Raw genomic sequence first — 27,864 nt, forward strand, 5'->3', positions numbered from 1 at the left:
CATAGGAGAAGGAGAAGGAGAGTGGGCTTTCTCAGGCCAGAAATACCTCGATTCAACTCAGGTTCTGTAACTTGCTCAGGGGCTGTGAGGAAATTTTCTGGTGACTCTGGGTTCAGATTTTTCATCTGTAGACTAGAGACCATTTTATGCAGGTTTGCTAGGTGGGTGGAATAAGAAAACAGAATATTAGCTCTGTGGAAGAAAGAGTGTTAGCCATAGTCAGGTTAGAAGACTTGCATGGTAGGTAAGCATTCGTATTTCTCCAATGGGCAAAACTCACCCCTGTCTTTTATCGCTGCTGTAGGTTAAAGCCGCGACTGGAGAAGAAGTCTCAGCTGAGGATCTTGGAGGTGCCGATCTGCACTGCAGGTGAAACAGAGGCCGTTGTTTCTTTCCAGGATTCACTGTTGCCTGTTTGTCCGTTTAAGAGAAAGTTTAATTATTTTTTCTAAGAGTTAAACTTGCCAGATCTGACCACAGTCCATTGGTTCTTGAGCTGCTGTTTTAAGGTTCAGTTCTTTGAACTGTAGAGCTGCATTTCTAAGCTAGAACATCAGCTTTTCCGTTGTAGCCTAGAAAGACTGGAGAGACAGGTTTCTCATTTCTTTAACAAACATCCATCAAGCACTGGTTATGTGCCAGACACTGTTACAGATGTTCAAGATAATAAGGTAGACATTGTCTTTGACCTCAGAGAGCTTATTAACATAGGGAGGTGGGTGATAAGTAATTGCCAAAAAATGATATAAATGTGTACATGTGATAAGGTCCACAAAGAAGTATAGGAAGGGCATATAGGAGGTGGATCTAACCCAGTGCCGTGCAGGCATTAAGACTTTGTGAAATTAATATTTTTTAAGTGGAGCACAATGTGCTGGGTGGTGAGCTGTGATTCAACAACAGACCACGAGAGAAATTGAAATGGACAAGTGTATTACTCACAGAACCTGGAAGAAGTACACGGCATGCCTCGAGGGACCACGCTGGGAGCTGTTGGCAGAGCGCAGACAGAGGCAGAACCTGAGCACATGTTTTTCTTAGGGTCCATGTTGGAGCACTTTGGGGTTCCCAGTCTAGGGCTAGTTTAGTCCATTCAAACCCAAAGATGGGAGTTTCGTTCAGTTCCATATGAGTCTTCTTTAAGGAGCACATAAGGCATGCAGGAAGGAGCTGGGAGGCAGGGAGACTGTTGATCACGAGGGTCGCTGGGGGAGTCATATCAGGACTTACACGTGCTTGTGCTCTGTGGCTGCTGTCTAGAGCATGTGCTCGCATGAGCGTGCTGGAGTGAGTTTAAGGTTCCTGCAGGCCACTCAGTCAAACGAAGTAGATGCTGAGGCAGCCATCTACCATGAGGTAGCTTAGCTAAACTCTCAACAGCAGTAAGTGCATAACAGCTGGTTCTCTGGGTGGGGGGGCAAAAGCCCTACTTTGTGGCACCTGCCAATGCCCCTGGTGTAAATTATCCCACCGATGCTGATTGCAAGGTCCTGAGAGGACACCACTGAGTGTGGAATCAGGAAGAGGTGCACACATTTGGCTCTTGTGAGTCAGTCGTGAGCTGGCTCCATCATGTCACTGGTCTAGTCATTTCGGGTTACAGTTCAGGGCTAAGAAGACTGTCTACCTCCTAGAGTTTTGTGAGGATTGAGATGATACATATAAATTGCTTGAAATAGTACCTGAAGTAAGTACCTATAAATGTTAACTGCCACTATTTTTGTTGTTGTATATCATAACCTGTCATTAAAGAATTTGGACTTTTTTTTAAAGAGAACTTTAAGGAGTTCTTTAAGGAGAACTTTAAGGAGAGATATGCTATTATGAAATATTTCATCAGAAAAACTCCCCCTGGCTGTAAAACAGAGAACATGTAGGGATTTGGCATGAGTCTACCTGAGGGACCAATTCGGGGGGGTTTTATCAGCAGTATAGGTGAGAGATGCTGGTGGCTATGGTAGTCATGCACGTAGGGGGAGTGACCAGGTTCAAGCTTCCTTGAGACAGAACTGAGGGACTTGCTGATGGACGTCATATAAGGGGTGTAGGAAAGTGGGGTAACATAGGTGATAACTTGACATGGTTTCATTCCTGAGACAGGGAAGATGGGAGGAGGAGGAGGAGATCTGAGGATGGGGCAGGGGGATCGGGTATTCCTCTTGGACCGGGTAAGTTAGAGGCGCTTGAGACATCCAAGTAGGGATGCTGGCTGAGCAGGCAGTTAATTGATAAGAGTCTGCTCCGCAGATCAGCGCCGGAGATCTTTAATTGGGAGTTGTCAACATAGAAGTAGAATTTAAACCCATGGGACTAGTTGAGCTAGCTCACCCCAAGATGGGGGTAGATAAAGAAGAGGGCCCAGGACCATACCCTAAAGAAGCCAGGTATAAATTGCAGGTAGACCTCGTCATCAAGCTCCCTGGCTTGGCAGGTGCATGAACCCCTCTTTGTGCTGCCAGACCTCAAATCCAGAGAGACAGGAGGCTACGGGAGCAGTCTAGTAGGTAGGAGAAAGAAGACAGGTACAGCATTTCTACTTTCCTGTCAATAGCACCACTGCGCCTTAAGAAAAGTTGGGGAAAGGAGCTACATTTGCCTCAGTTTTTCCTTCATTCCCTTCTCACTGAGAGCTTACTGTGGTTAGATTGATGGCACTCAGTGTTGTGAGTAACACAGAAAAATTTCAGGCCTGGTCTCTCCCCTCAGGATTAATAATTTCATAACGTAGATAAGAGAAACCAAAGAGCTAAAAAGCAATTACAAAATGAATATGCTAGCTTGCTTCCAGCTTTCCAACTAGAGGCAATAGGAGGAGTGGTTAAGGGAGCGGTGTTGTGCTTAGGACACCTAAGTTGTGTGTTCTGCATGCACTCGTTTCTTTACGGTGAGCACATGCGTGTAAGCGGACTTGCTGTGGTCCTCTCTGATCGATAGCATGGGCCATTGCAGGCAGACGTTGGTGTGGGAGGAGGAGGGAGGGAGGCCGTGGCAGGCAGCCGGGAGGGAGGAGCACGCCAGTGGAACAGGTGGGTGGAATATAAGGTGGACTGCCACTGTTTGTGGTTGCTTAACGGGAGAAGGAAATGAAGATATCATTGGACGAGCAGTAGTGTAAAAATTTTTTTGATTTAAAAAAAGTTATCTGGTGCCCATAAACACTGTAGGCAGTATGCCAAGTTGGGCTGTAGGTTCCAGAATTCATCTTCTGTTTGCCTTACTTACTGCTGTTGTGACTGGACCAACTACGTACTTCCCTGAGCCTCATGTCTTCATGTGTAAATGAAGATAATAATAGTTCCCACCTCCTAGCAGTGCCTGAAGCCTGCTAAGCACCCTATTGCTACTAGCTATTATTACTAATAATAACCTGTTTAAAATCATGGGATAATGATTAAGCGGTGATGGCTTGGTTTTTGTTTTTTTTTAACAGTGTAATAGATCGCTTTGGGTTTTCTCTGTCTTTGTAAATACATATATTTAAAAAAATTTCTAATGTTTATTTGTTTTTGAGAGAGAAACAGAGCACAAGTGGGGGGAGGGGCAGATAGAGAGGAGACACAGAATCCGAAGCAGGCTCCAGGCTCTGAGCTGTCAGCACAGAGCCCGATGCAGGGCTCGAACCCACAAACCACGAGATCATGACCTGAGCCAAAGTCAGATGCTTAACCGACTGAGCCACCCAGGTGCCTCTTTGTAAATCCATATTTAAACCTCTTTGATTAGTCATCCTGAGGAGTTAATTTGACATAAAGACTTTCATAATATAGTGTCTCATCAAAGGTTTCCCTTTCCTGCTGTTTTCATGAATACTAGGCAGTTTTGAAAAGAAAGCATTTTATTTTAAATATTTACTGATTTGGAAGTAGTTCCTTCTGCTGCTGTTTGCTTACTGAATTATTACAGTGCAGCTAGAAGTCAGCAATTATAGCTGGCATTATGTATGAAGCATTTAAAAGATATGGTTAGTTGTAAAATGTCATATTAAGTTAAAAAAACTGAAGGGTCTAGTATTTGCAGCGTGTGTGGGGCTGTAGGACTAAACACGGTCTCTATGCTCATTTATAAACACCCAGTCCAGAGGTAGAGAGTGCCCTGAAACCACCGTGAGAACCCATTTCTAAGAAATATCTATCAAGGGTTTGGCATTTTTCCCTAGATAGGACATCACAATCATCACAGTTTAGTTGCAGCAGATTAGTCCTTACTCATAAAATGAAGAAAAATTTTATTTTTTTCAGGTACATATTTTTGTCTGTGTTTATCATCATTTTAGTTAGTTTAAAAATTTTTTTTTAAGTTTATGTATTTATTTTGAAAGAGAGCAGGGGAGGGGCGCAGAGAGAGGGAGAGAGAATACCAAGCAGGCTCTGCACTGCCAGGGTAGAGTAGGGTAGAGGTGAGATTGTGACCTGAGCCAAAATCAAAAGTTGGACACTTAACCGACTGAGCTACCCAGGCACCCCTTATTTATTTATTTTTTAAAAGATTTTATTTTTAAGTAATCTCTCCATTCAACGTGAGGCTTGAACTTAATACCCCCAGATCAAGAGTCACATGCTCCACTGACTGAGCCAGCTAGGTGCCCCTACAGTTATTTTTAATATTATATTACAGAGTCATAGTATATCTACCTGTGAGATAACAAGCCATCTAATCAGAATAAAACTAATAGAGCAAACCCATGCATCATTCACACCGAACTTGAAATTGAATGGGAACTTCAGTGGCCCTTATCACACTTCTATTATCAATACCCAGTTTTACCATTGATCCAAGGGACAGGGTCTTCAAGCCTTTGTATGTTACCTATAGCCGCTTACTCTTAAGGTGTAACTTTGTAAGGTGCTCCTCAGCTGTCTCTCTGAAATGAGAGACCATAGTTGGCATCTTTGTTAGGAGCTTAGTGACAAACACTTTGTTGTTATGGACTACATTATGCCATCTGTGGTTGTTGAACTTTAATCATATACAGCTTTGTTCGAGGTGCATGGGAGGAGCATTGAATAGAAGTCCTCATCAGCAAGGCTCTCTGGTCTAGTAGAAGAAGGTCAAGATTAAGAAATAGAAGGTGTGGATTCTTATACAGCTACTGCTGGTCCTAGGGCAAGGTACTTAATTTAAGTATACCTCAGTTTTTCCTGTTTGTGAAATAAGGATAATACCGTTCTGCCACAGCCATTGTGAGAATCAAATTAGATGACATGTATTGAAGTATTTTGGAAGTGAAATGATGCTATCCTTAAGTGAGAGAAGATATTTGGGGTTTAAGATACTTCTTTTCCTTTTCCCTGTTCTGATTATTTTAGTGTGCTTTACTCTGTAGAAAGTCTGGAGTATCCGACTACTATGCTTTGGATGATACTCATGCCCTTCACATAACTAGGAAGATTGTGAGGAATCTAAATTATCAGAAGAAATTGGATGTGAGTTGGTTATGTTCTTCTGTTTTTTATTTTATTGAAAAGCATTTTGACTTATGTTACCCTGAATAATGTCTTTTAACAGGTTGATGTGGTTGTTTTATATTTCTGCAGGTTTCCATTGAGCCTTCTGAAGATCCTTTGTTTCCTGCTGATGAATTGTATGGAATAGTTGGCACTAACCTTAAGAGGAACTTTGATATCCGAGAGGTGTGTGGAGTGGAACTGTGAGCTACAAACCATGCTGTCAATCTCATTATATCCATTTGTAAGGCTGCAATCTGTTTAGATAGGTTGGTGCCTTAGAGCCTACTGTAGATCTCAGTAGGGAGTGACATATAAGGGAAAGATCTCTTACTAGAAGAGAGAGGGGGATTAAAATCCTCTTCATGGTTGGGAAGTTTTCATTGCACAATGATGAAACTTGCTTTGTTCAAAAATAGGACTCATTATTCCTGTGGAACTTAGGAATGATGTAGGTAACTTCATAATTTTCAGCTGTTTCTTTTCAGTGTTCTGATTTTGGGAAGTGGATGCAATGTCAGTAAGTTGTTGAAAGGAAAAAAACGTACCGTTTTAAATCAATATGACATTAGCAGAGATTAGACTTTTGATTACAGTTGAAGCTGTTGCTATGGTTACAGATTGTTGACATGGTCTTCTTTGGTCTAGATTGACAATTTTTAGTGCTTGCGTATAGCATGTAGTCTTTTATTTTGTTTGCTATCTGACAGAATATTTTTTAAATTAGGGAATTATCTTTTTTTTCAAATTAGGAAATTATCTTACTATCAGATTCTGTGCCTTAGTTTTCCCCTTGACTATATCCATTTAGCAGTTGATGAACATTTGGGCTCTCTCTGTATCTTATCTATTGTTGATAATATTGCTGTCAACATCGGGGTGCCTGTGCCCCTCAAATCAGTATTTTTGTATCCTTTGGATAAATACCTAGTAGTACAATTGCTTGGTTATAGGGTGGTTTTACTTTTAATTTTTTTGAGGAACCTCCATGCTGTTCTCCAGAGTGCCTGCACCAGTTTGCATTCCCACCAGTGGTATAAGAGGGCTCCCCTTATCTTTTTGTTTTTCTTTAAACCGGATGAGAAAAGTGAGGCTCAGAGGACTTGAGGTAGCCAGGCTGTGACTCTGGTTTCTCAGCTGTAGAGCCAGGAATCAGGGCTGGGTCTTCCTCTCAGCACTATTTTCTTAGGTTCATCACATCCTCACAACCTTGTCCCACCTTTGCAGAGGCAAGAACTGAGACTCCCTCCAGGACATGCAAGTCCTATTGATCCCTTAGGTTGGAGGCTAAGTCTCCCGACTCTGAGCCTATCCCATGCTTTGTGGTTGAATCCCTGACCCTCAGCTGATACTTTTGAGCAGCTCCTGGAGTTCTCAGTCCAGCGTGCAGCCCTTACAGTCTCTCTGCTTCTCTGCTTTGTAACATGGTGCTGTTGCTCTGACCACGCAGTGTAAAACCAGGGCCCAGAATGACTTCAGGGTATCAACCATGCATCTAAAGTGAAATTCTAGTGAGAAGACTTGCTGTGTAGGGTGAAATTCTGTGAAAGTAACAACTTAAGCATGAATTTGTTTTCCTTATGACTAACGTTAATGGAAAAAATTCTTTTGTAGTATAATATCTCAGGGACACTGTTATTTTTCTTCTTAGGTCATTGCTAGAATCGTGGATGGAAGCAGATTCAATGAGTTCAAAGCCTTATATGGAGACACATTAGTTACAGGTATAAAGTCAAAGAATTGAAAATATGAACATTTTCTTTTTTCTTTTTTTAAAGATTTTATTAAAATTTTTTTAATGTTTATTTTTTTTTTGAGAGAAATAGACAGAGTAGTGAGTGGGGGAGGTGCAGAGAGAGAGGGAGACATAGAATCTGAAGCAGCTTCAGACTCTGAGCTGTCAGCTCATAGCCCAGTATTGGGCTCGAACTCCCGAACCGAACTATGAGATCATGACCTGAGCCAAAGTCAGATGCTAAACTGACTGAGCCACCCAGGTGTCCCCTTAAAGATTTTATTTTTAAGCACTCTCTACACCCATCATGGGGCTTGAACTCACTAGCCCGAGGTCAAGAGTCACATGCTGTACTGAGTCAGCCAGGTGCCCCTGAACTTTTTCTATTACTTTGAAAATAAGTGATGTTTTATCTCCAGGTATTGATGCACTTGGTGTGAGCTTTGTTATTTAGAGCAGGACAAGTATGTGGGCCTGTATTCAAAAGGAGTTATTTTGTGAAGATGACTTGGAGCTGAACAGCTTCGTAGATCCAGAGGGTTTAGTATGATGATGGCTGGATGCTGTGGTGCAGGACCGTGTCTGTGACTTGGTGGAATTCACCGTGTAAAGACCCGTTACTGCAGTAAAATTAGTGGGAGCATTTGTAGTTCTTTTTGTTTGGATAATTTGGGTTTTTTTTTTAATTAAAATTTTTTTTAACATTTATTCATTTTTGAGAGTGAGAGAGACAGTGAGATAGAGACAGAGCATGAGCAGGGGAGGGGGAGAGAGAGGGGGAGACACAGAATCCGAAGCAGGCTCCAGGCTCTGAACTGTCTGCACAGAGCCTGATGTGGGGCTCGAACTCACAGACCGCAAGATCATGACCTGAGCTGAACTCGGACACTTAACCAACTGAGCCACCCAGGTTTCCCTTGTTTGGATAATTTGTAATTATTTTGAAAATTTCAGCACTGTTTCCTTGGTTCTTTAGTCTCTAATTCAACTGGGAGGTTTTATATAATATCCTTCCTAGAAGGACCTTCTCATAGCCTCTGTGTGGGTCTAACGTCGAATCATGTAAACACTAGACCAAGAATACAGGACAGAAAACCACGTCTGAAAAAACAAATAAGTCTATTTATAAAAGTTCATTCATTCATCTAAAGTGTTAAGTTTGCAGGCTCTGGAAGAAAAGTGTTTGAAACATAGATGCTAGACCCATAATAATCTATCTTGGACGAATGGCAAAATGAATTCTCTGAATTTTATTTGGTCTTATGAAAGCTAGAAAATGTAGTAAGTAATCTGAAGGCAACATATCAGAGTGAAAAAAAATAACTAAAAAATCCAAATTGCAAATCTACGTGGAGGCTTAAGGATAAATCACAACACTTTCTCCTGGTGTGATTTATGAGCAATAAAAGCGTTCACACTGGGAGTGGAATTTATGTTTTTGTATTGAGGTGTTTAAGTGATTAAGAGACTTTTGTTTGATATATAGACAGGATTTGTGGCCAAATAGTTCCGGATGTAACGCTCACTGTGCAGCGGTTTGAAACAAGTCAGAGCTGTTTCTGCTTCTTTTCCAAAGATGGATGGGCTTTACCAGTTTGCCCCTTACTTGCTCAAAGACCTGTAGTACCTTTGTCCCCTAGAATACTGAGGATATATGTAATTCCTCTGTCTTGAATTCAGATAAGATTGGAGAAAGGGAAGGAGAAGTGAGAAGTGAGAAGGAGAAGAGGGGAATGAATGGAGGTTGGTGACAGGAGGAAGTATTGGGGGGAGGAAGAACAGATTTTTCTGAGGATCAGGTATCCCTGGCAGCTCTTAAGAGTTTCTTCCTGCCTCTGCACCTGCCTAGGTATGCCCTAGTAGTTTCTTGGACATTTTGCTTTCCTGTTTGGCCCGAAGGAAGCTGGTGAAGGCACTTCCTCCATGTCCCTGATATAGTGGGGCATGTGCCCATGGGCTTGGAGATCCCAAGCCAGGCTCAGGATGGGTTGAAAGTCTAAATAGCTTACACAGGGCAGTATATCTTAGGAGCAGCACCACACTGCCAAGAGATGTGCAGGTTCCCAGCTGGTTTTGTGGGGGTGGGGCACAAAAGTGGAAGCGGATTGCTAGACCTTTGGAGAAGGTCACCCCTTTGCACTGTCTCTGTAAGTGGCATTGCCATTTAAGAAATGCAGCATAGGCTTTTGGCTGGGATTTTAGGACTGAAAGATTAAGAAAACCGAGACAACGCCAGAGTAAAGAACAAAAACAAGTTTTTAAAAATTCAGTGTTCTGGCATATCAGCAGGTTGACACTCTCTCTTATCCATTAATTTTCCTTCAACAATTTTTCGAGCACCTGCTTTGTGTCACACACCATTTTGTGTCGCACACCACACGCCGAGCATCTCAGCTGGCAGCCGGTGTATCTTGAGCTTGAAGACAGAGCGGGGTCCCCAGGCGCTTTGGGAGAGTGCTTTGTCAACAAGCACTGTTTGTTGACTCTTGGGTTCCAAGTGTTTGATACCTATTTAGAGTCCTCGTTAGGCTTGTTGCAATTCACTCTTGGGAAGATCTCTGTAGTTTTTCAGGATTACAAAGCCTCCTGAAATCCCCTCAGGTGTTTCCCTCACATACTAATCGTTTTCCCCCTTTTTCTTCTCCCTTTGTGTCTGTGTGTATGGAGAGTGGGTGTTTGCAGCGGTAGTGGGACTGGTGGTGAGGAATAAAGGAAGCTTTTAGAGAAAATGAAAGTGCAGTGGTTCATTGTGTGACCACCGGCCTTGACTGTGCTCCCGCTTTTGAAAGCAAGTTGGCCTGGGTGTTACATGTAAGCCAATTTAACAATAAATTATATTAAAAAAGAAAGAAAGAAAGAAAGTTGGCCTTTGCTGAGTTTATACCCTTTACCTCAAGGGCCTGTCATTGCCACAGGCACTTTCAGGCAAGCCAGTCACCTGAGAATGACAGATAGCTCTGAACATGGGCCTTTAAAGGGCTCTCCGCCTGTGATTTGTTCCATTTCAGAATGTCCTCTGTCTGGTACTTAGTAGGCACTCGGACATGTGTTACACAAATGAATGGGCAACACCCTACCCCATCATCGAACCAAACCAACCAGTCAGACAAAGTGATAACTTTAGAGGTAACACACTCCTTTCAAGGAAGCAAAGAACCCAGATTCTCCAGTACTTTAGAAAGAAGAAATTGTGACATGAGCTGTTCTGTACCCTAGACAGAATCCCCACGTTTTAAACTTTGATTTGAAATTAAAGAATGTGTAACTATGTCTGTTAGCTGTGAATTAAAAATCCTGTGGAATACATAAATCTTTTTTCAATTTTCTTTTGAGGATTTGCTAGAATATTTGGATACCCTGTAGGTATCATTGGGAATAACGGAGTTCTCTTTTCTGAATCTGCAAAAAAGGCAAGTACTGTTAAACATGTTTCAGGATTTTCTGTTTTAATTTAAAGTTTGAAGGTCAAGTAATGAATGAAAGTTTATTGCATGAAAACTTTAAAGTATTTAACCAGATGCCTTAGTAGGCAGAACACTGTATGTGCATGTGAGCGTGTGTGTGTGTATGTTAGTGTTTGAAACCGTTTATATGGGGGTTTACATTAACATGTTTTATCTAGAGCATTATTTAAACAATGAAATGTTTCAGGGAAGTTTTGATACGACGCTTGAACTGTTAAGTGCTGTGGATGACATGTATGTATCCTCAGGCTGTAGGAATACTTGTTTTAAAAGTGCTTATATTGTTTTGATTTTTACTAAAAGTTTTTTTCTTAATGTTTATTCATTTTGAGAGAGAGAGAAAGAGCTCAAGCGGGGGAGTGGCAGAGAGAGAAAGAGAGAGAGAGAGAGAGAGAGAGAGAGAGATTCCCAAGCAGGCCCTTCACTCCCAGCACAGAGCCCATCCTGGGGCCCCATCTCACAAACCATGAGATCATGACCTGAGCTGAAATCAAGAGTTGGGCAGTTAACTGACTGAGCCACCCAGGCGCCCCTCTGTTTTCTTTTAAAGTGGAAAACTAAGGAATTATAGTGAGGCTCAGGAATTCCCACTGACAAGCACTTCTAGTTTTTTGTGTTTCACTTGCTGTTCAGAATGTTAGTGATTGACTTCATCCCTACAGCTGTGAGCCAGTGATCACACACATGACTGCAAACAAATGTAGTACAAACCATAGTCGACGTCCCATTGGCCGTGGGTCCACACGGGAGTATTATTGTTACTGTTACTGTAAGGTCAAACTAGCCAAGCACAGGGTACACTTTCCTATCGCTGACCCAAGTATGGTGTTTGTAGGATGCATGATGGCTACAGATTTGTTCACCCCCCTTTAAAAAGATTACTTCATTTGCTTATAGGGGGCTCACTTCATCCAGTTATGCTGCCAAAGGAATATTCCTCTGCTGTTCCTTCAAAACATTACTGGTAAGAAAATAGCTTAATCAGTTTTGTTGCATTATTCCAGAGATTAACTGTCCAGTAGGACTCAGATATTGGGCAGTGTAGACATAGAGCACTTCCATTATAGCAAAAAGTTCAACTGGATGCTCTTTTGTAGAGTCTCTTCAAGGGTTAACACTTCATGAATCTAAAATGAGATGTTTATCCCTATTTGGATAAAGCAGTTTCTCAGTTACATGTATCACAGTCAGAGGGCTTCCCTTTACTCCTATACGTGCATACCTACGCCCCTTCCTCCCCCTCCCCGGCAGGGCTCTATTCTCTCCCAGAAATACTGATCTCACTACCAGAGAGTGTTGTCTGACCCATCATCTCTTTCCTAGCACTTTGTTTTCCATAAAGGATTTCAAGCACATGCTATATGCTCCTTCCTTTTCCTCATCTTTTATTGTGTGGTTAATTCTACTTGAAGTGACATACTAGAAAAGGTATATGTACATCCTGAACAATAGTCTGAGGATTTGAGTTTGGACTCCGAAGAATAGTAAGATCAGTATCCCCTCTCTGGATTTCATGTTTCATAGATGATCTTAATAGGGTGGATGAAATGATTTTTAAAGTCTTCTGTGGTTGTAGAGTTCTTTTTGCTACAATTCTGTGTTATTTATCTTGTTTGTGGAACAGTGCCTAACCTATAGGGGGCACATAGATATGGTGGTTAGCTGAAAGCCCCCCCTCCTCCTGTCTTCAAAATGATCCCTGGTTATCTCAAGCTCAAAGGAAGGAGGGCTCTTAGTCATTAGAATCAGGCGAGCCTTTCCAAGAAAAAGGAGTTTGGCTCCTGCTAGTTAGCAGGGCATTAAACAGTCCTGGTGCAAAAATATCTTGATCTGGTGCTTCCCTTAAGTTTATGATAGTTGATTAGATGGATTTTGAGAGGCGTTATGTCCTAACAGCAGCCTGAGAGAGCACTTTGTGGCAAACCTTGTGGAAGGGCAGAGAAAAAGAATTCTGAAGCTTCAGGGGACCTTGTTTCTAATAATTTGATGGTTTATTAACCACCAGTAAGTTAAACCTTGTTCTTGGAAGTTACACCTACATTTCTGTTCTTTGGGTTTTTGGTTGGGTTGGGCGCAGAGTGCAGAGGTTGTGTTTGATTTTGCAATCTTGCATTTGACAGTCCTGTGTGACATCCATGGAGATACACATACAAAAGGCAGTTGAATAAATCTATTTTCATTATTATTAAATATTTTTTTAATATTTATTTATTTTTGAGACACAGAGTGTAAGTGGGGAGGGGCAGAGAAAGAGGGAGACACAGAATCTGAAGCAAGCTCCAGGCTCTGAGCTGTCAGCACAGAGCGCGGTATGGTTTCCAAACCCGTGGACCACGAGATCATGACCTGAGCTGAAGTCTGATGCTTAACCGACTGAGCCACTCAGGTGTCTTAGCAGTTCAAAAAATCTTGAACACAGAGGACGTGTGTTGGCTGCATGTAAAAATGTAGGCATCCTCAGAATATGTAGATGTTATTTAAGACTGTGGGAAGAGATGAGAACACTCCCGAAAGAAGACAAGAGGGCTCAGGGACAGTCTTTGAGGACAGAACTTTGATTTTTTCCAAAGAGATGAGAGGAGAAGAAGGAAGGGAGCATGATTATGTTGTTTTTTATGCTGGGATGGATTAGGAGAAAGACAATTGAGGTGGCACAATCTTTTTTTTTTTTTTTTTTTTTTTAACGTTTATGGTATTTATTTTGAGAGAGAGAAAGATAGTGAACAGGGGAGGGGCAGAGAGAAAGGGAGACAGAGAATCCCAGGCAGGCTCTGTGCTATCACCTAAGAGCCTGATGTGGGGCTCAAACTCATGAACTGTGAGATCGTTACCTGAGCCAAAACCAAGAGTCAAACACTTAACTGACTGAGCCACCCATGCACCCTGTGGAATCCTATTTTTGAAGGCAAAATCATCTCCAGGGAATAGAGAAGCGGTAGGGTGCTGGGTGAGGGATGAGAGCTTGAAGGTAGCTGATATTTGAGCTAGCTACTGTGGAATATTTCAGGAAATCAAGACAAGGCAGGAAGAGGTGCTCTGAGCTATTGAGAGGGCCCTGTTCACAGGGGTCCCAGGGAAGCACAGTGTGCCTGGCAAGGATGAAGGCTGTCCTGTCAGTACCACTGTGTCTGCAGCTTGGACAGCTGTCCCATAAAAACTGAATGGAATCGGATGACTTGATTGCCGGGGACTTGCAAAACAAAGACCGTGACAGCCAGTTAGGCAAGTGAGTGGACGGTTGGGGAGGGAGACGCATGAAGCCTGGCTTGGGTTTTGTGAGGTGAGCAGGAAGGAGTCCAAGGCCTGGAGGGCCCAGTGCAGCTGCAGAGCCGTCTCCCATGGCCAGTAGCTTGAGGAAGCACAGGAATGCTATAGTTGTCATGAAAACTTCTTCCACCATGCTACTGAGTCACTGGCGGGGGGCTCTTACCATCTTTGAAACATCTATCTTTTTATTTCATCCAATTTTTAAAGCAGTGTTTCAGAAGGAACAGTTTATATATTAAACCAGGTCAGGAAATATGGAAGCCCTTGTAGTTTGGCTTGCTACAGCATTTCGTCCTGAGCTTGCTGTGTCACAGTCCTTCATCACCGACTGCTGTTTGGGGAGAATTTTTGACGGTAAACTCCTGGCATCCTGATCTTGTTTGAGAGCTGTGTGTGCATCCAGATGAACCATTTTAAGGAAAATTTTAGAAGTGATTAGAGCAGTTTTATTTTATCTTTAAAAAAAAATTTTTTTAATGTTTATTTATTTTTGAGGGAGAGAGAGAGTGTGAGTGAGGGAGGGGCAAAGAGAGGGGGAGTCACAGAATCCGAAGCAGGCTCCAGGCTCTGAGCTGTCAGCACAGAGCCTGACGTGAGGCTCAAATCCCCGAACCACGAGATCATGACCTGAGCCAAAGTTGGACACTTACCCGACTGAGCCACCCAGGTGCCCCTTATTTTATCTTTTTAAGCAAACTTTTTGGGGGTGTACATTTCACATGTAAATATTTTGTTACAGTGAGAGGCTTTGTAGTAAAATACAGTTTGACAAGATTTTGGATTTGGCTTCTGCACATAAATTCCATTACGTCCAGAGGCTCTTTTTCTGTTCTTTTCCTTAGGATTTATGGTTGGTAGAGACTATGAGGCGGAAGGAATTGCCAAGGATGGTGCCAAGATGGTGGCTGCTGTAGCCTGTGCCAATGTGCCTAAGATAACTGTCATCATTGGGGGATCTTATGGGGCCGGAAACTATGGGATGTGTGGCAGAGCATATAGGTAGGTGATTGTCAGGGTTTTCTCTGACGAAAGAATCACACTTCAAGTATATTTATAAATGGTCAGTTTGTTACAGGTTTATTTGAAACATAGAATGGCATTCACAAATTTTGATCAGTTATACTGTAATTTGTATCATCTGGAGGAGTGAAATGAAATTTAAGACTAAACGTGCTACTTGGAAGAAATCCACAATGGGAATCAGGAAATATTTTGCAATGGCTCATAATGTCATAATTTATGTGATGCAGCTAAGGTCTTGCTTTGAGGAAGGTGTGTACTAGACGTAAATATACATAGACTGGAAAAGAAAGTCAGGCTGAAAATCACTGAGCCAGGCTGCCAGCTCAAGAAGTGTGAAGAAGAACAGCTTATTAAACACAAGAAAATAGAAAACAGGACATAATAAAGAGCGAACTTCGTAAAGATAAAAGAATCAGGAAAGCCCAGACTTATTTGTTTAAAAAGGTTAACAAATTTGATCGTCTCCTAGTAAAACTAAAAAATAAAGCAAAAAGACTTTAGATCGGGAATGGAAAACAGGACATAAGCACGGGTAATAAGGGGATATTTTGAATATTTTTATGCCCAATAAGTTGACATGAAATGGACAAATAAAATTTATCAAAACAGACATCAGAATCATGTGGAGAACTTAAAAACCCAACTACACTCAGCACACACCTCTGGAGATTCATCTGGGGTAGGTTCCAAACGTGATTTTTAAAAAAAAAAAATGCCCTTGGAATACACAGCTGGAATGTAGAACCACTAATTTAGGAGGTAATCACAGGCCTGTGAAAACCTCTGTGTTGTACAGTGAATTAATTTGATCATTTTTCTTCCCCCCCTACAGCCCAAGATTCCTCTACCTGTGGCCAAACGCTCGTGTCTCAGTGATGGGAGGAGAGCAGGCAGCCAATGTGTTGGCCACAGTAGCAAAGGACCAAAGAGCACGTGAAGGGAAGCAAGTAAATGCTGTTTTTTCTGTGTCTCTGGGTTTGGCTGAGCCAGGGAGCAGCGCACCCAGAACTCCTCAGTGTTCGAGGATTAGGGCCTGGCTTCACTTAGAAGATGCTGACTGTCAGCAATTTGGACTTCCATATGCTCTGTCTCTCTTGTTAGAGCTACTTTATTGGAGGTTGCTTGTTGTAATTTTTCAGAATTTCCAAGAAAATACTCGAGAAACTCAGACACTGGTCTGAGGCATAAGGATCTTAGGTTCTTAGTCATTTGCAGTTAGTGAGATTTAAATAAATGCGATTTACTTCTTTGATTTTATGACCTAAAGCAGCAGAATTTTGTTTTTTCCGGTTTCTCTCTTAGATTGTCCTTGAGTGGGAGGGCCCGGTTCTTTAATTGAGAATTGAGTACCATTATTATACTGTGCACATATAAATGAAAAATGGAAAGGTCACTGGAAGCTTGATGAAAGGCAAATCAGCAAGTGGCTGCTTTTAGTTTTCTAAATGTTAATAGTAGGTACTTTTAAGCGATTGTTTTTTAGGCCTTGACAGCAACATCACACAAAAGGTACTGACTGAGTACTCCACAGGGTACAGAGTGCTCAAGCACCTTAGAAGGTTTACATGACTTGGAGAAAATGTGAGGTTCTTGCCCCTTGAGTAGCTGACAGTCTGGGGGCGGACAGCTTATAATCTGAGGGTTGAGTGAACAACAGAATAATTTATTAAGGCAAATTCTTCTTTGCAAGCAGTTGTTTTGAAAATGGATTCTTTTGTTTGTGTCTCAGAGATTCTTCTGAAGTTGTGCATTAATTTTTATTAGTTATACTACTACTTTGCATAAGCCCCAAACCTTAAAATGATTTATGCATGTTCTTGGAACTGTTTACGTGACCTGTTTTATCCTAACAGGGCATAACATGGAGGAGGCCCTGCCTTCTAAGGTTCTCATTCCTGCCAGTTAGGATCATCTGGTCAACTGCCTAGCTTGTGGAATGGGGATAAGATAAGCATGAGGGGTGGCTCCTGCCTCCCTGAATGCATCCTACTCATGCTTCACATCCTTAGTTGTCTTTTCCAAGCAGCAGGAATTCTGCAGACTTAAACTGAAGTTTCCTATTCATTTCCGTACTGATGAGTATCCAAGTGAAATGAGAGGTTTACTCTTGTGTTTGTTGTGTGTTTGTGTGTTAGGCATCAGAGGTGTGAAATTCTACCTGATATTTTAAAGACCTATCTTTAACCCTAGCCCAGTATGGTAGTCTTTTATTAAATAGTTGTTCTTTGATTGATATACAAATATATGAATTCATTTATTCTTATGTATGAAAGGAAAGTATAGGATTTTAGTGGTTCTCTCGCCAAATTCTTGACATATAAATGATACTAAACTATGAAAGTACATAAAAGAAGGTTGGATTTATTTGAAATAAGTTATTTGTTTTGGTGTGAAATACTTTTTAAGTTGAAAACACTTTCCAGGGTTTCAGAATTGGTCTGCATAAAGATTTTTGCAACTGAATTAATTATTGCTTGTTTCTGGCAATACTGGTGGGCAAGCCACTAAATTTTTAATTAATTTTTAAAATATCTCTCAGCTATTTGGGTTTATTCAAGTGGTGGTTGATGTTTCACCCATTTAAACTTTAAAATTGTTTTAAATTTGGCTATTTTGAATGAAAATCCCCTACGGGGCACCTGGGTGGCTCGGTTGATTAAGCATACGAGTCTTGATTTTCGGCTGAGGTCCTGATCTCATGGTCATGAGATGGAGTCCCACTCTGGGCTCTGTGCCGACAGTGTGGAGCTTCCTTGGGATCCTCTCCCCTTCTCTCTGCCCATACCCACCACTCTCTGTTTCAAAAAAACCAAAAAACAAAAAAACCCACAACAACCTCCTGCTGGTCCACATCCGACAGAAGCTGCTAAATGTAAAATTGCCCTTTTGTTACATTTTGTATAATTCACATCCCTTGTTAGGCCCTGCTAGAATACTCTATCCCCTTGGGTTTGTTTTTGTTTTTCAAGTTTATTTACTTATTTTGAGGGGTGGGGAGGGCAGGGGAGGGACAAAGAGAGAGAGAGAATCCCAAGCAGGATCCGCACTGTCAGCGTGGAGCACATTGCAGGGCTCGATCTCACAAACCGTGAAATCACAACCTGAGCCAAAATCAAGAGTTAGATGCTCAACTAACTGAGACACTCAGGTGCCCTGCGATCCCCTTGGTTTTGAACCTTACACTAAACCGCCTCAGGAAGCTGTCTCTGACAAGGGAGATGTAATGGTGGACCAGTTTGGCACTCATGTCTCAGGTGAGATCACTAAAGTGCTAAAGTATCACTTGTCATCTATATATGTCACTGTGCAGATGGTGGTTGTGACATTATTACTCAAGAAACGCTCACCCCTTTTTTTTTGAGGTTCTCTTGAGTGGATCTGTTGCTTTAGTACAGTGGATTCATTCATGGTCCCTTTTCTTTCAGTTCTCCAGTGCAGATGAAGCAGCTTTAAAAGAGCCAATCATTAAGAAGTTTGAAGAGGAAGGAAACCCTTACTATTCCAGTGCAAGGTGGGAGCCAGGGAAAAACTACCTTCTGATACCTCCTGAATATCAGCGCCTGGGCTGTAAGGGCAGCAGCTTTACAGAGATACAGGCAGTTGGGTTGGTCTGGCCTTTGTAGGAACCAGAAAACAACTTTTGGCCGCACATAATTTTGTATTATCGTCTCTATAATGGGAGTACCTGCTGCAGAAATCCCACCCCTTCTCCCAGGCTGGGCTATGGACCATTACCACTGGTCTGATTCCACTACTCTCTACCATTCTTTCTACCACCACCCCCCCCACCCCTTTTTTTTAGTGTTTATTTTTGAGAGAGAGATAGAGAACACATGAAAAGGGAAGGGGCAGAGAGAGAGGAGAGACACAGGATCGGAGACAGTCTCCAGGCTCTAAGCTGTCAGCACAGACCTGACACAGGACTTCAACTCACTGTGAACTGTAAGATCATGACCTGAGCCAAAGTCGGCACTTAACCGACTGAGCCACCCAGGCGCCCCCTTCCTTCTTCCACTTCTAAATGAGGTGTCTGGGCCTGCAGGGGCTAAAAAGTTAAGAGTTATAATCCTGGCTGTATCATTTTCAGGAATTTGTTCTTTTATAGTTTTTGCTTAAATACGTGGATTCCTGCCATGCCCCTGTCTTTATTTTGTCTTTACTCCCATTTTAAAGATGACTTTGGTTGAACTGTTGAACACGTTTTGGCACTTGATAACGAGTATGCTTGTGCACTGAGGAGGAGATTACTCACAGCCAGGGTCTGCGTGTCAGCACCAAGTAATCACCTCACACACCATTGCAACTCTTGGTTCTGTTTGTTTCTTACAGCCTTTAATGAGGTCATAAATCATCGTGGCCTGCCCGGGCTGCAGACTTGCTGCCGTGTGTGCATTCAGACCTCTGTTTTCAGCAACTTTAATGTTCTTCATTCTGAAGAATAATCTAAGCTTCATATATTCCTTTTATCCCTTGGGCATATGGAATAAAGAAAATAACTATTTGTGTCTTTTAAAATTAGGTTATGGTGTGATTTGTGTCGTTTACTGGGGAAGGCAAACTGGAGAGGAAGGAGAAAAGAAAAAAATTAGAATCCGTTTCAGTCATCAGCACATCTTTCGTGGCGGGTACTGCTCCTGGCACTTTGGGTACAGAGGCTGAACATACTTATTTTCAAGAGCATATAATTACTTTCAGAATGAAAATGGTACCATTTGGCATTTTTAAAAAGCCTATTTCTCTTCTTGTTAATATGTATTTTTGTAAGCCGATTTGCAGGGCTATTTTGTTGTGGGTCATTGATTCATTTAATTAAGATGAAAATATTTTATAGTCTTTGAGACATAAACATGTTCTTGTTACCGTCACTTAAACAGACTTAGATAGTAGCCAGTAGAAGCATAGAGGAAATAGAAAACCCTAAAAAAAGGTTTAAGAGAAAAGAGTAAATGGTAAGCTCACATACAGTTTTTTTTTTTTAATATATGAAATTTATTGTCAAATTGGTTTCCATACAACACCCAGTGCTCATCCCAACAGGTGCCCTCCTCAATACCCATCACCCACCCTCTCCTCCCTCCCACCCCCCATCAGCCCTCAGTTTGTTCTCAGTTTTTAAGAGTCTCTTATGCTTTGGCTCTCTCCCACTCTAACCTCTCTTTTTATTTTTTATTTTTTTCCTTCTCCTCCCCCATGGGTTCCTGTTAAATTTCTCAGGATCCACATGAGAGTGAAAACATATGGTATCTGTCTTTCTCTGTATGGCTTATTTCACTTAGCATAACACTCTCCAGTTCCATCCATGTTGCTACAAAGGGCCATATTTCATTCTTTCTCATTGCCATGTAGTACTCCATTGTGTATATAAACCACAATTTCTTTATCCATTCATCAGTTGATGGACATTTAGGCTCTTTCCATAATTTGGCTGTTTTTGAGAGTGCTACTATAAACATTGGGGTACAAGTGCCCCTCTGCATCAGCACTCCTGTATCCCTTGGGTAAATTCCTAGCAGTGCTATTGCTGGGTCATAGGGTAGGTCTATTTTTAATTTTTGGAGGAACCTCCACACTGTTTTCCAGAGCGGCTGCACCAATTTGCATTCCCACCAACAGTGCAAGAGGGTTCCCGTTTCTCCACATCCTCTCCAGCATCTATAGTCTCCTGATTTGTTCATTTTGGCCACTCTGACTGGCGTGAGGTGATATCTGAATGTGGTTTTGATTTGTATTTCCCTGATGAGGAGCGACGTTGAGCATCTTTTCATGTGCCTGCTGGCCACCTGGATGTCTTCTTTAGAGAAGTGTCTATTCATGTTTTCTGCCCATTTCTTCACTGGATTATTTGTTTTTCGGGTGTGGAGTTTGGTGAGCTCTTTATAGATTTTGGATACTAGCCCTTTGTCCGATATGTCATTTGCAAATATCTTTTCCCATTCCATTGGTTGCCTTTTAGTTTTGTTGGTTGTTTCCTTTGCTGTGCAGAAGCTTTTTATCTTCATGAGGTCCCAATAGCTCATTTTTGCTTTTAATTCCCTTGCCTTTGGGGATGTGTTGAGTAAGAAATTGCTACGGCTGAGGTGAAAGAGGTCTTTTCCTGTTTTCTCCTCTAGGGTTTTGATGGTTTCCTGTCTCACATTCAGGTCCTTTATCCATTTTTAGTTTATTTTTGTGAATGGTGTGAGAAAGTGGTCTAGTTTCAACCTTCTGCATGTTGCTGTCCAGTTCTCCCAGCACCATTTGTTAAAGAGACTGTCTTTTTTCCATTGTATGTTCTTTCCTGCTTTGTCAAAGATTAGTTGGCCATACTTTTGTGGGTCTAGTTCTGGGGTTTCTATTCTATTCCATTGGTCTATGTGTCTGTTTTTGTGCCAATACCATGCTGTCTTGATGATTACAGCTTTGTAATAGGGGCTAAAGTCTGGGATTGTGATGCCTCCTGCTTTGGTCTTCTTCTTCAAAATTCCTTTGGCTATTCGGGGCCTTTTGTGGTTCCATATGAATTTTAGGATTGCTTGTTCTAGTTTCGAGAAGAATGCTGGTGCAATTTTGATTGGGATTGCATTGAATGTGTAGATAGCTTTGGGTAGTATTGACATTTTGACAATATTTATTCTTCCAACCCATGAGCATAGAATGTTTTTCCATTTCTTTATATCTTCTTCAATTTCCTTCATAAGCTTTCTATAGTTTTCAGCATACAGATCTTTTACATCTTTGGTTAGGTTTATTCCTAGGTATTTTATGCTTCTTGGTGCAATTGGCTCACATACAGTTTCTTGTTTGTTTTTGTTTCTACATCAAATTTTGAGTGAAATGCACAAGGACAGTTGAAATATTAAACTTTGAAAAATAACGTATCTCGTGTGAGCCATTCAATTGTTTTTCAGCCCTGGCTAAGTCATCTCTTGAGAAAGACTGAATCGTTTATTGTTTTCATACTTACACTAGTATTATTATTTTAATAGGCTGTATTCAGGGTAGGGGAGCAAATGGCCCAGATGTATTTATCTTTGGAAACAAATATCAAAAAACACTAAGGTGTTTTTTTGTTGTTGTTGTTAATTCATAGATGATTAGGCCTTTCTGTTAAAACACTTGGTGGCATGGAGTCAGCAGTTTTCTTTACAAGATGAAAGGATTTTCAAGCCAGTTCATGGCACCTTCCTTGGATTTCATGAATCTTAGCCTACCAGTAAACTTGTGCGGTCTGTTTTGGCTCTACCATGGTTGGCTCTGCCTTTTCAGAGACCTCTTTCATTATCTGCTACCGCGGATAATGACGTTCTGTGTTTCTCTCAGTCCTTCATTGTTACGTGTGCAGCATGCCAGTTTCTTCTGCTCAGTTCTTTTTATAATCAAAACTTTTTCAGGCATTTGATTAGGGCCTTTTACCTGGAGCACTCTTGTTAATGACCATCACGAAGCAGGCCTGGCTTCGCTGTGCTTGCTGCGTTATTCTGCTGTTGGCGTCAGAAGGGGGTGTAATCAACTGACCTGGTTACACATGACAGGAGTGGCCTCTTCCTACTGGCTGTTGCTACTTCAGGGTCCCCATTATGAATGTTTTATGAGCAAAGATTTGATTCATGGTGTGTTGATCTAAGTATGGTTTAATAATTAATGCTATTGTCTAGATACTGAAAGCAGTTTGTTTAAAGAAAGCCAAACAGCCACCTACTAATGACCTTTAAAAAACAGTATTTCTCATTCATCTTTTTTGTAAAACTGAGGTTGTCAGTGAAAAGCAGATTTGTACTTCAGAGTTTCTTTTGAAAGCAGCTTAAAGCTATTACTTACTTTCCTATTGTAGCAAAAGACAAAGAACTTACATTGCAGATACTTTAATAAAATAGTGAAGTCTATTCAGTCGTTTTTGTAGTTTCTTAAAAGTTTAGGAATTTGGGGGAGTACACCTTTTCCAGTAGAGACTTTGGTTTGAGATCATTAGCTGGGTTCATGTGTCTCTCCATATTAATAACCGGAACACATCAACTTGTATATTTATGTAGGCAGAAGAACAGGAAACATTTTCCTAAAATAAGTAAAAGTATTTGAAAATCAAGGATTATTTTGTGGTTTCTGGAAGCAGTTCCCAAAACCATAGCTCACTCTGACATTCTTTGAGGGCCTGGGATCAAAGTCCTGTCATTTTTCTTTGGGAAGAATGTAGTTTCAGTTGTGAGAATGTAGTACCCAGAAACTCATTGGTAAATCCCCATGGTACCTGAGGAAAAACCTCAGCATTTCTGGGCATAAATTATATAAATGGTAGTTTGGTGGTAGATTCCTAATAACTTCTGCTTTGTTCTTTTATCAGGCTGTGGGATGATGGGATTATTGATCCCATGGACACCAGACTGGTCCTGGGTCTCAGTATTAGTGCAGCCCTCAATGCACCAATCCAGAAGACTGACTTCAGCATCTTGAGGATGTAACTGGAGTGTGAAGCATCTTCCATTGGATATGTACCAAAATTGACATACCAGTAGCCTTAAAATTTTAGACGTTTCCCACATGTGGCTATTATGGTAAAATTGTTTTCTTAACACAGTGCATCGTACTTTTCTACATTAAACAGAAATCAGTGAAGATATTTATTTGATAAACTTCAATTCCTTGTCTATTTTCTTTGAGAAACTTTTCTGTGGCTCAGCTTTACCACCCATAAACTGAAGAGAATAACTTAAGTTATCCTTTCTAACCCACAAGTAGCATGAAAGTCCATTAACCTATACACTGCAGGTATGTTTGAGATTATTAACAGAAAGTCATTTTTCCTCTGAAATGATTGTTTTGCTGATTACACATGATGATATTTTAACACACACAATTTTTAAAAGCATCAATTACTCGTCTTTTTAGCCAGTACTCCTTCCCTTAATAGTCACACTTGTTGTCTGCATTTGGGGCTCTCTTTTCTACCCATTCTCTCCATCCTTCTCCTCATTGCCTTCCCCTGCCAGTACCCTCTCCAAGGTTTACCTCCATGTTGCTGAAACCAGTGGGTTCTTTTCTGACTTTATCTGACTGAATTCTCTGAAGCATTCAGTGCACTTGAACACTTCGTCCCCGCAGTGCTGGCCTTAGCTTCTAGATCGAAACTTTAGGTTTTCTGCCAACCTCTTTGGCCCTTCTTGTTCTGTCTCCCGTGCCCTGCCCCTGTTCCTCTAGTGATTTCTCTCCTACTCCCTTTACTATTTGTCCTGATTTTTCATTAGCAAAACATGAAAGTATCCCCTTGTTCTTTTTTAAAAAATTGTGGTGAAATACACAGAACATAAAATGTATCGTTTTAACCACTTTTAGGTGTACAGTTCTGTGGCCTTAAGTCCATTCACATGGTTGTGCTACCATCACCACCATCCATCTCCAGAACTTTTCATCATTCCAAACAGAACTCTGTTATTAAATAGTAACTCCCCATGCCCTTGCTCCCCTCCTCTGGCACTCTGCTCATTCTTTTTTTTTTTTTTTTTTTTTTTTAGTTTTTTAGTTTTTTAATGTTTTTATTTATTTTTGAGAGACAGCGCTCGAGTAGGGGAGGGGCAGAGAGAGAGGGAGACAGAATCCGAAGCAGGCTCCAGACTCTGAGCTGTCAGCACAGAGCCTGAAGTGGGGCTCGAACTCACGAGCTGTGAGATCATGACCTGAGCCGAAGTTGGACGCTCAACCAACTGAGCCACCCAGGCCCCCCTGCTCATTCTTAAATGTGTATGTTACTCATGGTTAGGTTTATTCTCTCTTGGTCATATCAGCCCTTCTTACGGCTTCAGAAGCCGTCTAAATGCAGATGATTCCTGTGTCGACATTGTTCTCCCTGAGCTCTAGACCTGTGTATCTTAGGGGTCTACTGGATGTCTGCACTGGTGGTCTTTTAGGAACCTCAGATTCAGGCATCAGGGTCAATTGATTTTGCCTCCTCACTATCTCTTAAATTCCCCATTATCTTTGTCTTTCACTTCCAAAGGCCTTAGAAGTGGTCTACCTGCTTCTAGTCTTAGCTAGTCTTGCGTCTGCATCCCTGTGAGGTAGGATGACCATTCTAAGTGCACACCTGGTCATGCTGCTCCCTTGCTTCAGTGTCTCACAGGTTCCCTGTAGAAGTACTAGACCCCTCATGCCCTCCATGATCGTGACCATCACATCCCCTCTTCTGTCTCATCTCCTTGACTCTTTCCCACACACGGTGCTCCATCTGTTGTAGACTTCTAGCTCCTCGAACCTACACAGTCCTTCCCACTTTAGGGTCCACCACCTAATGTTCCCTCTGCCTGTACTTTCTCTGAAGCACTTACCTTTTGTCTCCGTGACTTCTCTGGGCTGGGTTAGACACTATCTGCTCTTGAAAAGCACCAACCATTTTCTCTGTCTTAGGTATTTATGAGAAACATAAATATTTCTTTAATATTGCCTTCCTGCTAGACTGTAAGCTCCCTGAGAGCAAGGATCTCCTGTTTAGCCTGCATCTCCATTCCCTAGCACTTGGAGATGCTCACATGTTTATTGAATGGTTGAAAAATCCAAATTTTAATTGATGTCCTCAGGCCACATTAAAATTAAGTGACTGATTAAATGATATAATACAACTATCAAATGGTTTCCTAATAAAATTAATATTTCAAACATTGTGCGTGATGTTCATTTTAGGCAGCATAGAAGTCAGTTTTTTGAGATGTGTACAGATAAATGTGTAAAGATAAGTGTTGGACTTACTTAAATAAATTTGCACTTTAAATAAGTAAAGATAAGTAGGTTGCATTTTGGGGGCACCGGGTGGTTCAGTCAGTTGAGTGTCCGATTTTGCTCAGGTCATGATCTCTTAGTTCATGAGTTTGAGCCCCACATCAGGCTCTGTGCTGACAGCTCAGAGCCTAGAGCCTGCCTCCAATTCTGTGTCTCCCTCTCTCTCTGCTCCTCCCCCACTCATGCTTTGTCTCTTTCTCACTCTCAAAAACAAATAAACATTAAAAGAATAAAAAAGGAAGTAGGTTGCATTTTCAGAAGGATGTTGGAGGAGGTCCCTGAGAGGATGTGACTGACTGCTGGTTCACCTGCTAACCAGACCCGGCAGTGGGAGGCTCCACAACCCCTCCCCTTTCCTTGGAACATTCGTCCCTGCGTACTGTTCCTGTAGTGGCCGTCCTTTCAAGAACACAGCCTTGAGAGACAGGTGTTGTTGATAGCATCTGAACTCAATTAAGGCCTCTTTATAAACAAGGCTTCTTTACAACGTCTCCGCACGTTGGTGTGGAGACGCCCTGGTATTGTGACGGGTGCTGACCACCCCCAGAGCACATCCCCTCACCTACCAACGTGGCTTGGCCCACTTCTCTCATCCCTTGACCTCCCTCTTCTGGGGCTGGTTTTCGAACCAAGAAAGAAACACGGTAAGTATTTTAAAATAGTGAATTATATTTTCAGTTAAAAGTTATGTCCGTGTCAGAAAAAAAAACATTTTTTCTTAATCGAGAATAGGTAATGTTTATTTGCTAGGAACCATCAACAAGTCAAAGATTGATGGTCTTTTTAGGAGTGTTTTTGGCTCTCAAAAAAATCACAGTCATCACTCACACCGTGCTTAAGATAATTAAAATATATTGCATAGTTTATCCAGTAAAAATAACAGTTTTACCAAAACAAGCAGCAGTTTTTGTCCGCCCCTTCCCAGCTTTACGGAGATGCAGTTTACATATAACATGTAAGTTTAAGGTGTACAACATGATGATTTAATACATGTGAATTGTGAAATGATTACCACAGTGTGATTACTTCTTAACATGTTTGCCTCACATAACTTTTTTTGTAGGGAGAATGTCTTTCTACATTTCAGTTATTATAAATAAGAGCAGCTAGGATAACATGAATAATTTAGAATTTTAAGAAATATACAGCTAATTAATCTCTAAATTAGCCCTCTTTGTACTTAAAGAATAAAAGAGACAAAAGTAGTTTTCAGTTTTCAAGGAAAAATTGAAATTAGAATTTGTCAAACTTTTTTTTACACTGCCAGAAGGCATTGTTGAATGTGCTAGTGAAAAAAATGTATCTTTTTGGGGAGAGGTCACATAGTCCTTGTTAATTCTGAAATGTGTTCGTTGGTGTTCTGGAAGGATGATTGTTTACTGTTCTGGCCAAAGCCAGTTCTTACAAATCCTTTAATTATTGGTTCTGAAATTCAGTATTTAGAAAAACAGCAGGAACATGATAATCATGGCCTCTGGGTATTTCTAACAGTTCTCTATAAATGTTAGAAATTAAATACAATCACTAATAATGATGGTTTTTATTGTTTTGACAAAAAGTCGACCACAAAACACTGAAAATAATTTTTTTATATTTAATGTGCCTCAAATTCTCTTGCATCTGAAATCAGAATGTTAAGGATCAAGTTGCTTTTGGAGCTAAATGAAAATTCTCTCCACTTTCGACCTGTTTAGGCAAATGTACATTCCAAGTGATGTTTGCAATCAAGCTAATTGATGATCCACTCTGGGACGCTTGAGAGGAAACAGGCCCAGATACTAATCATCACACTGACATATAGGTGTGAGCAGATGGGGGACCTGTGGTTGCTCTCTCTGTAGTTCATTATCATGGAATGAGTACTGATGCTACCTGTCAGGTTTGGTACTTCTTACAAGCCACTGTTCCAGATACCCACTGTGTAACTTTTTGGTGGCTGAAAACCATACAAGTTCATTCTGTTAGAGTTGCAGGGGTCAGAAGTTTAAAATCTAGGGGGCGCCTGAGTGACTCAGTCGGTTTAGTGTCTGACTTCGGCTCAAGTCATGATCTCAGAGCTGTGGGTTTGAGCTCGGCATTGGCCTCTGTGCTGACAGCTCAGAACCTGGAGCCTGACTCAGATTCTGTCTTCCTCTCCCTCTGCCCCTCCCCCGCTCTCTCTGTCTCTCAAAAATAAATAAACGTTAAA

At 41.4% G+C, this 27,864-nt stretch overlaps 1 protein-coding gene across 1 annotated transcript in view; it reads left to right on the plus strand.

Annotated features, from left to right (window-relative positions):
* MCCC2 (methylcrotonyl-CoA carboxylase subunit 2) overlaps positions 1 to 24,384 on the plus strand; it is a 72,473-nt gene extending 48,089 nt beyond the window's left edge. Inside the window, exons 8-17 of the mRNA XM_047087804.1 lie at positions 305 to 369; positions 5,324 to 5,423; positions 5,535 to 5,630; positions 7,096 to 7,168; positions 10,513 to 10,589; positions 11,541 to 11,607; positions 14,753 to 14,909; positions 15,766 to 15,880; positions 18,359 to 18,444; positions 23,251 to 24,384. Of these exons, the coding sequence (XP_046943760.1) occupies positions 305 to 369; positions 5,324 to 5,423; positions 5,535 to 5,630; positions 7,096 to 7,168; positions 10,513 to 10,589; positions 11,541 to 11,607; positions 14,753 to 14,909; positions 15,766 to 15,880; positions 18,359 to 18,444; positions 23,251 to 23,368 (954 nt within the window). The 3' untranslated portion in view covers positions 23,369 to 24,384. The remainder of the gene's footprint in view (positions 1 to 304; positions 370 to 5,323; positions 5,424 to 5,534; positions 5,631 to 7,095; positions 7,169 to 10,512; positions 10,590 to 11,540; positions 11,608 to 14,752; positions 14,910 to 15,765; positions 15,881 to 18,358; positions 18,445 to 23,250) is intronic.
* Positions 24,385 to 27,864: the final 3,480 nt, after the last annotated feature.

The sequence above is a fragment of the Lynx rufus genome, unplaced genomic scaffold, assembly GCF_022079265.1.
Source record: "Lynx rufus isolate CCGP_SWC_20201006 ecotype Redwood Valley unplaced genomic scaffold, mLynRuf1.p SCAF_1, whole genome shotgun sequence".
Taxonomy (NCBI): domain Eukaryota; kingdom Metazoa; phylum Chordata; class Mammalia; order Carnivora; family Felidae; genus Lynx; species Lynx rufus.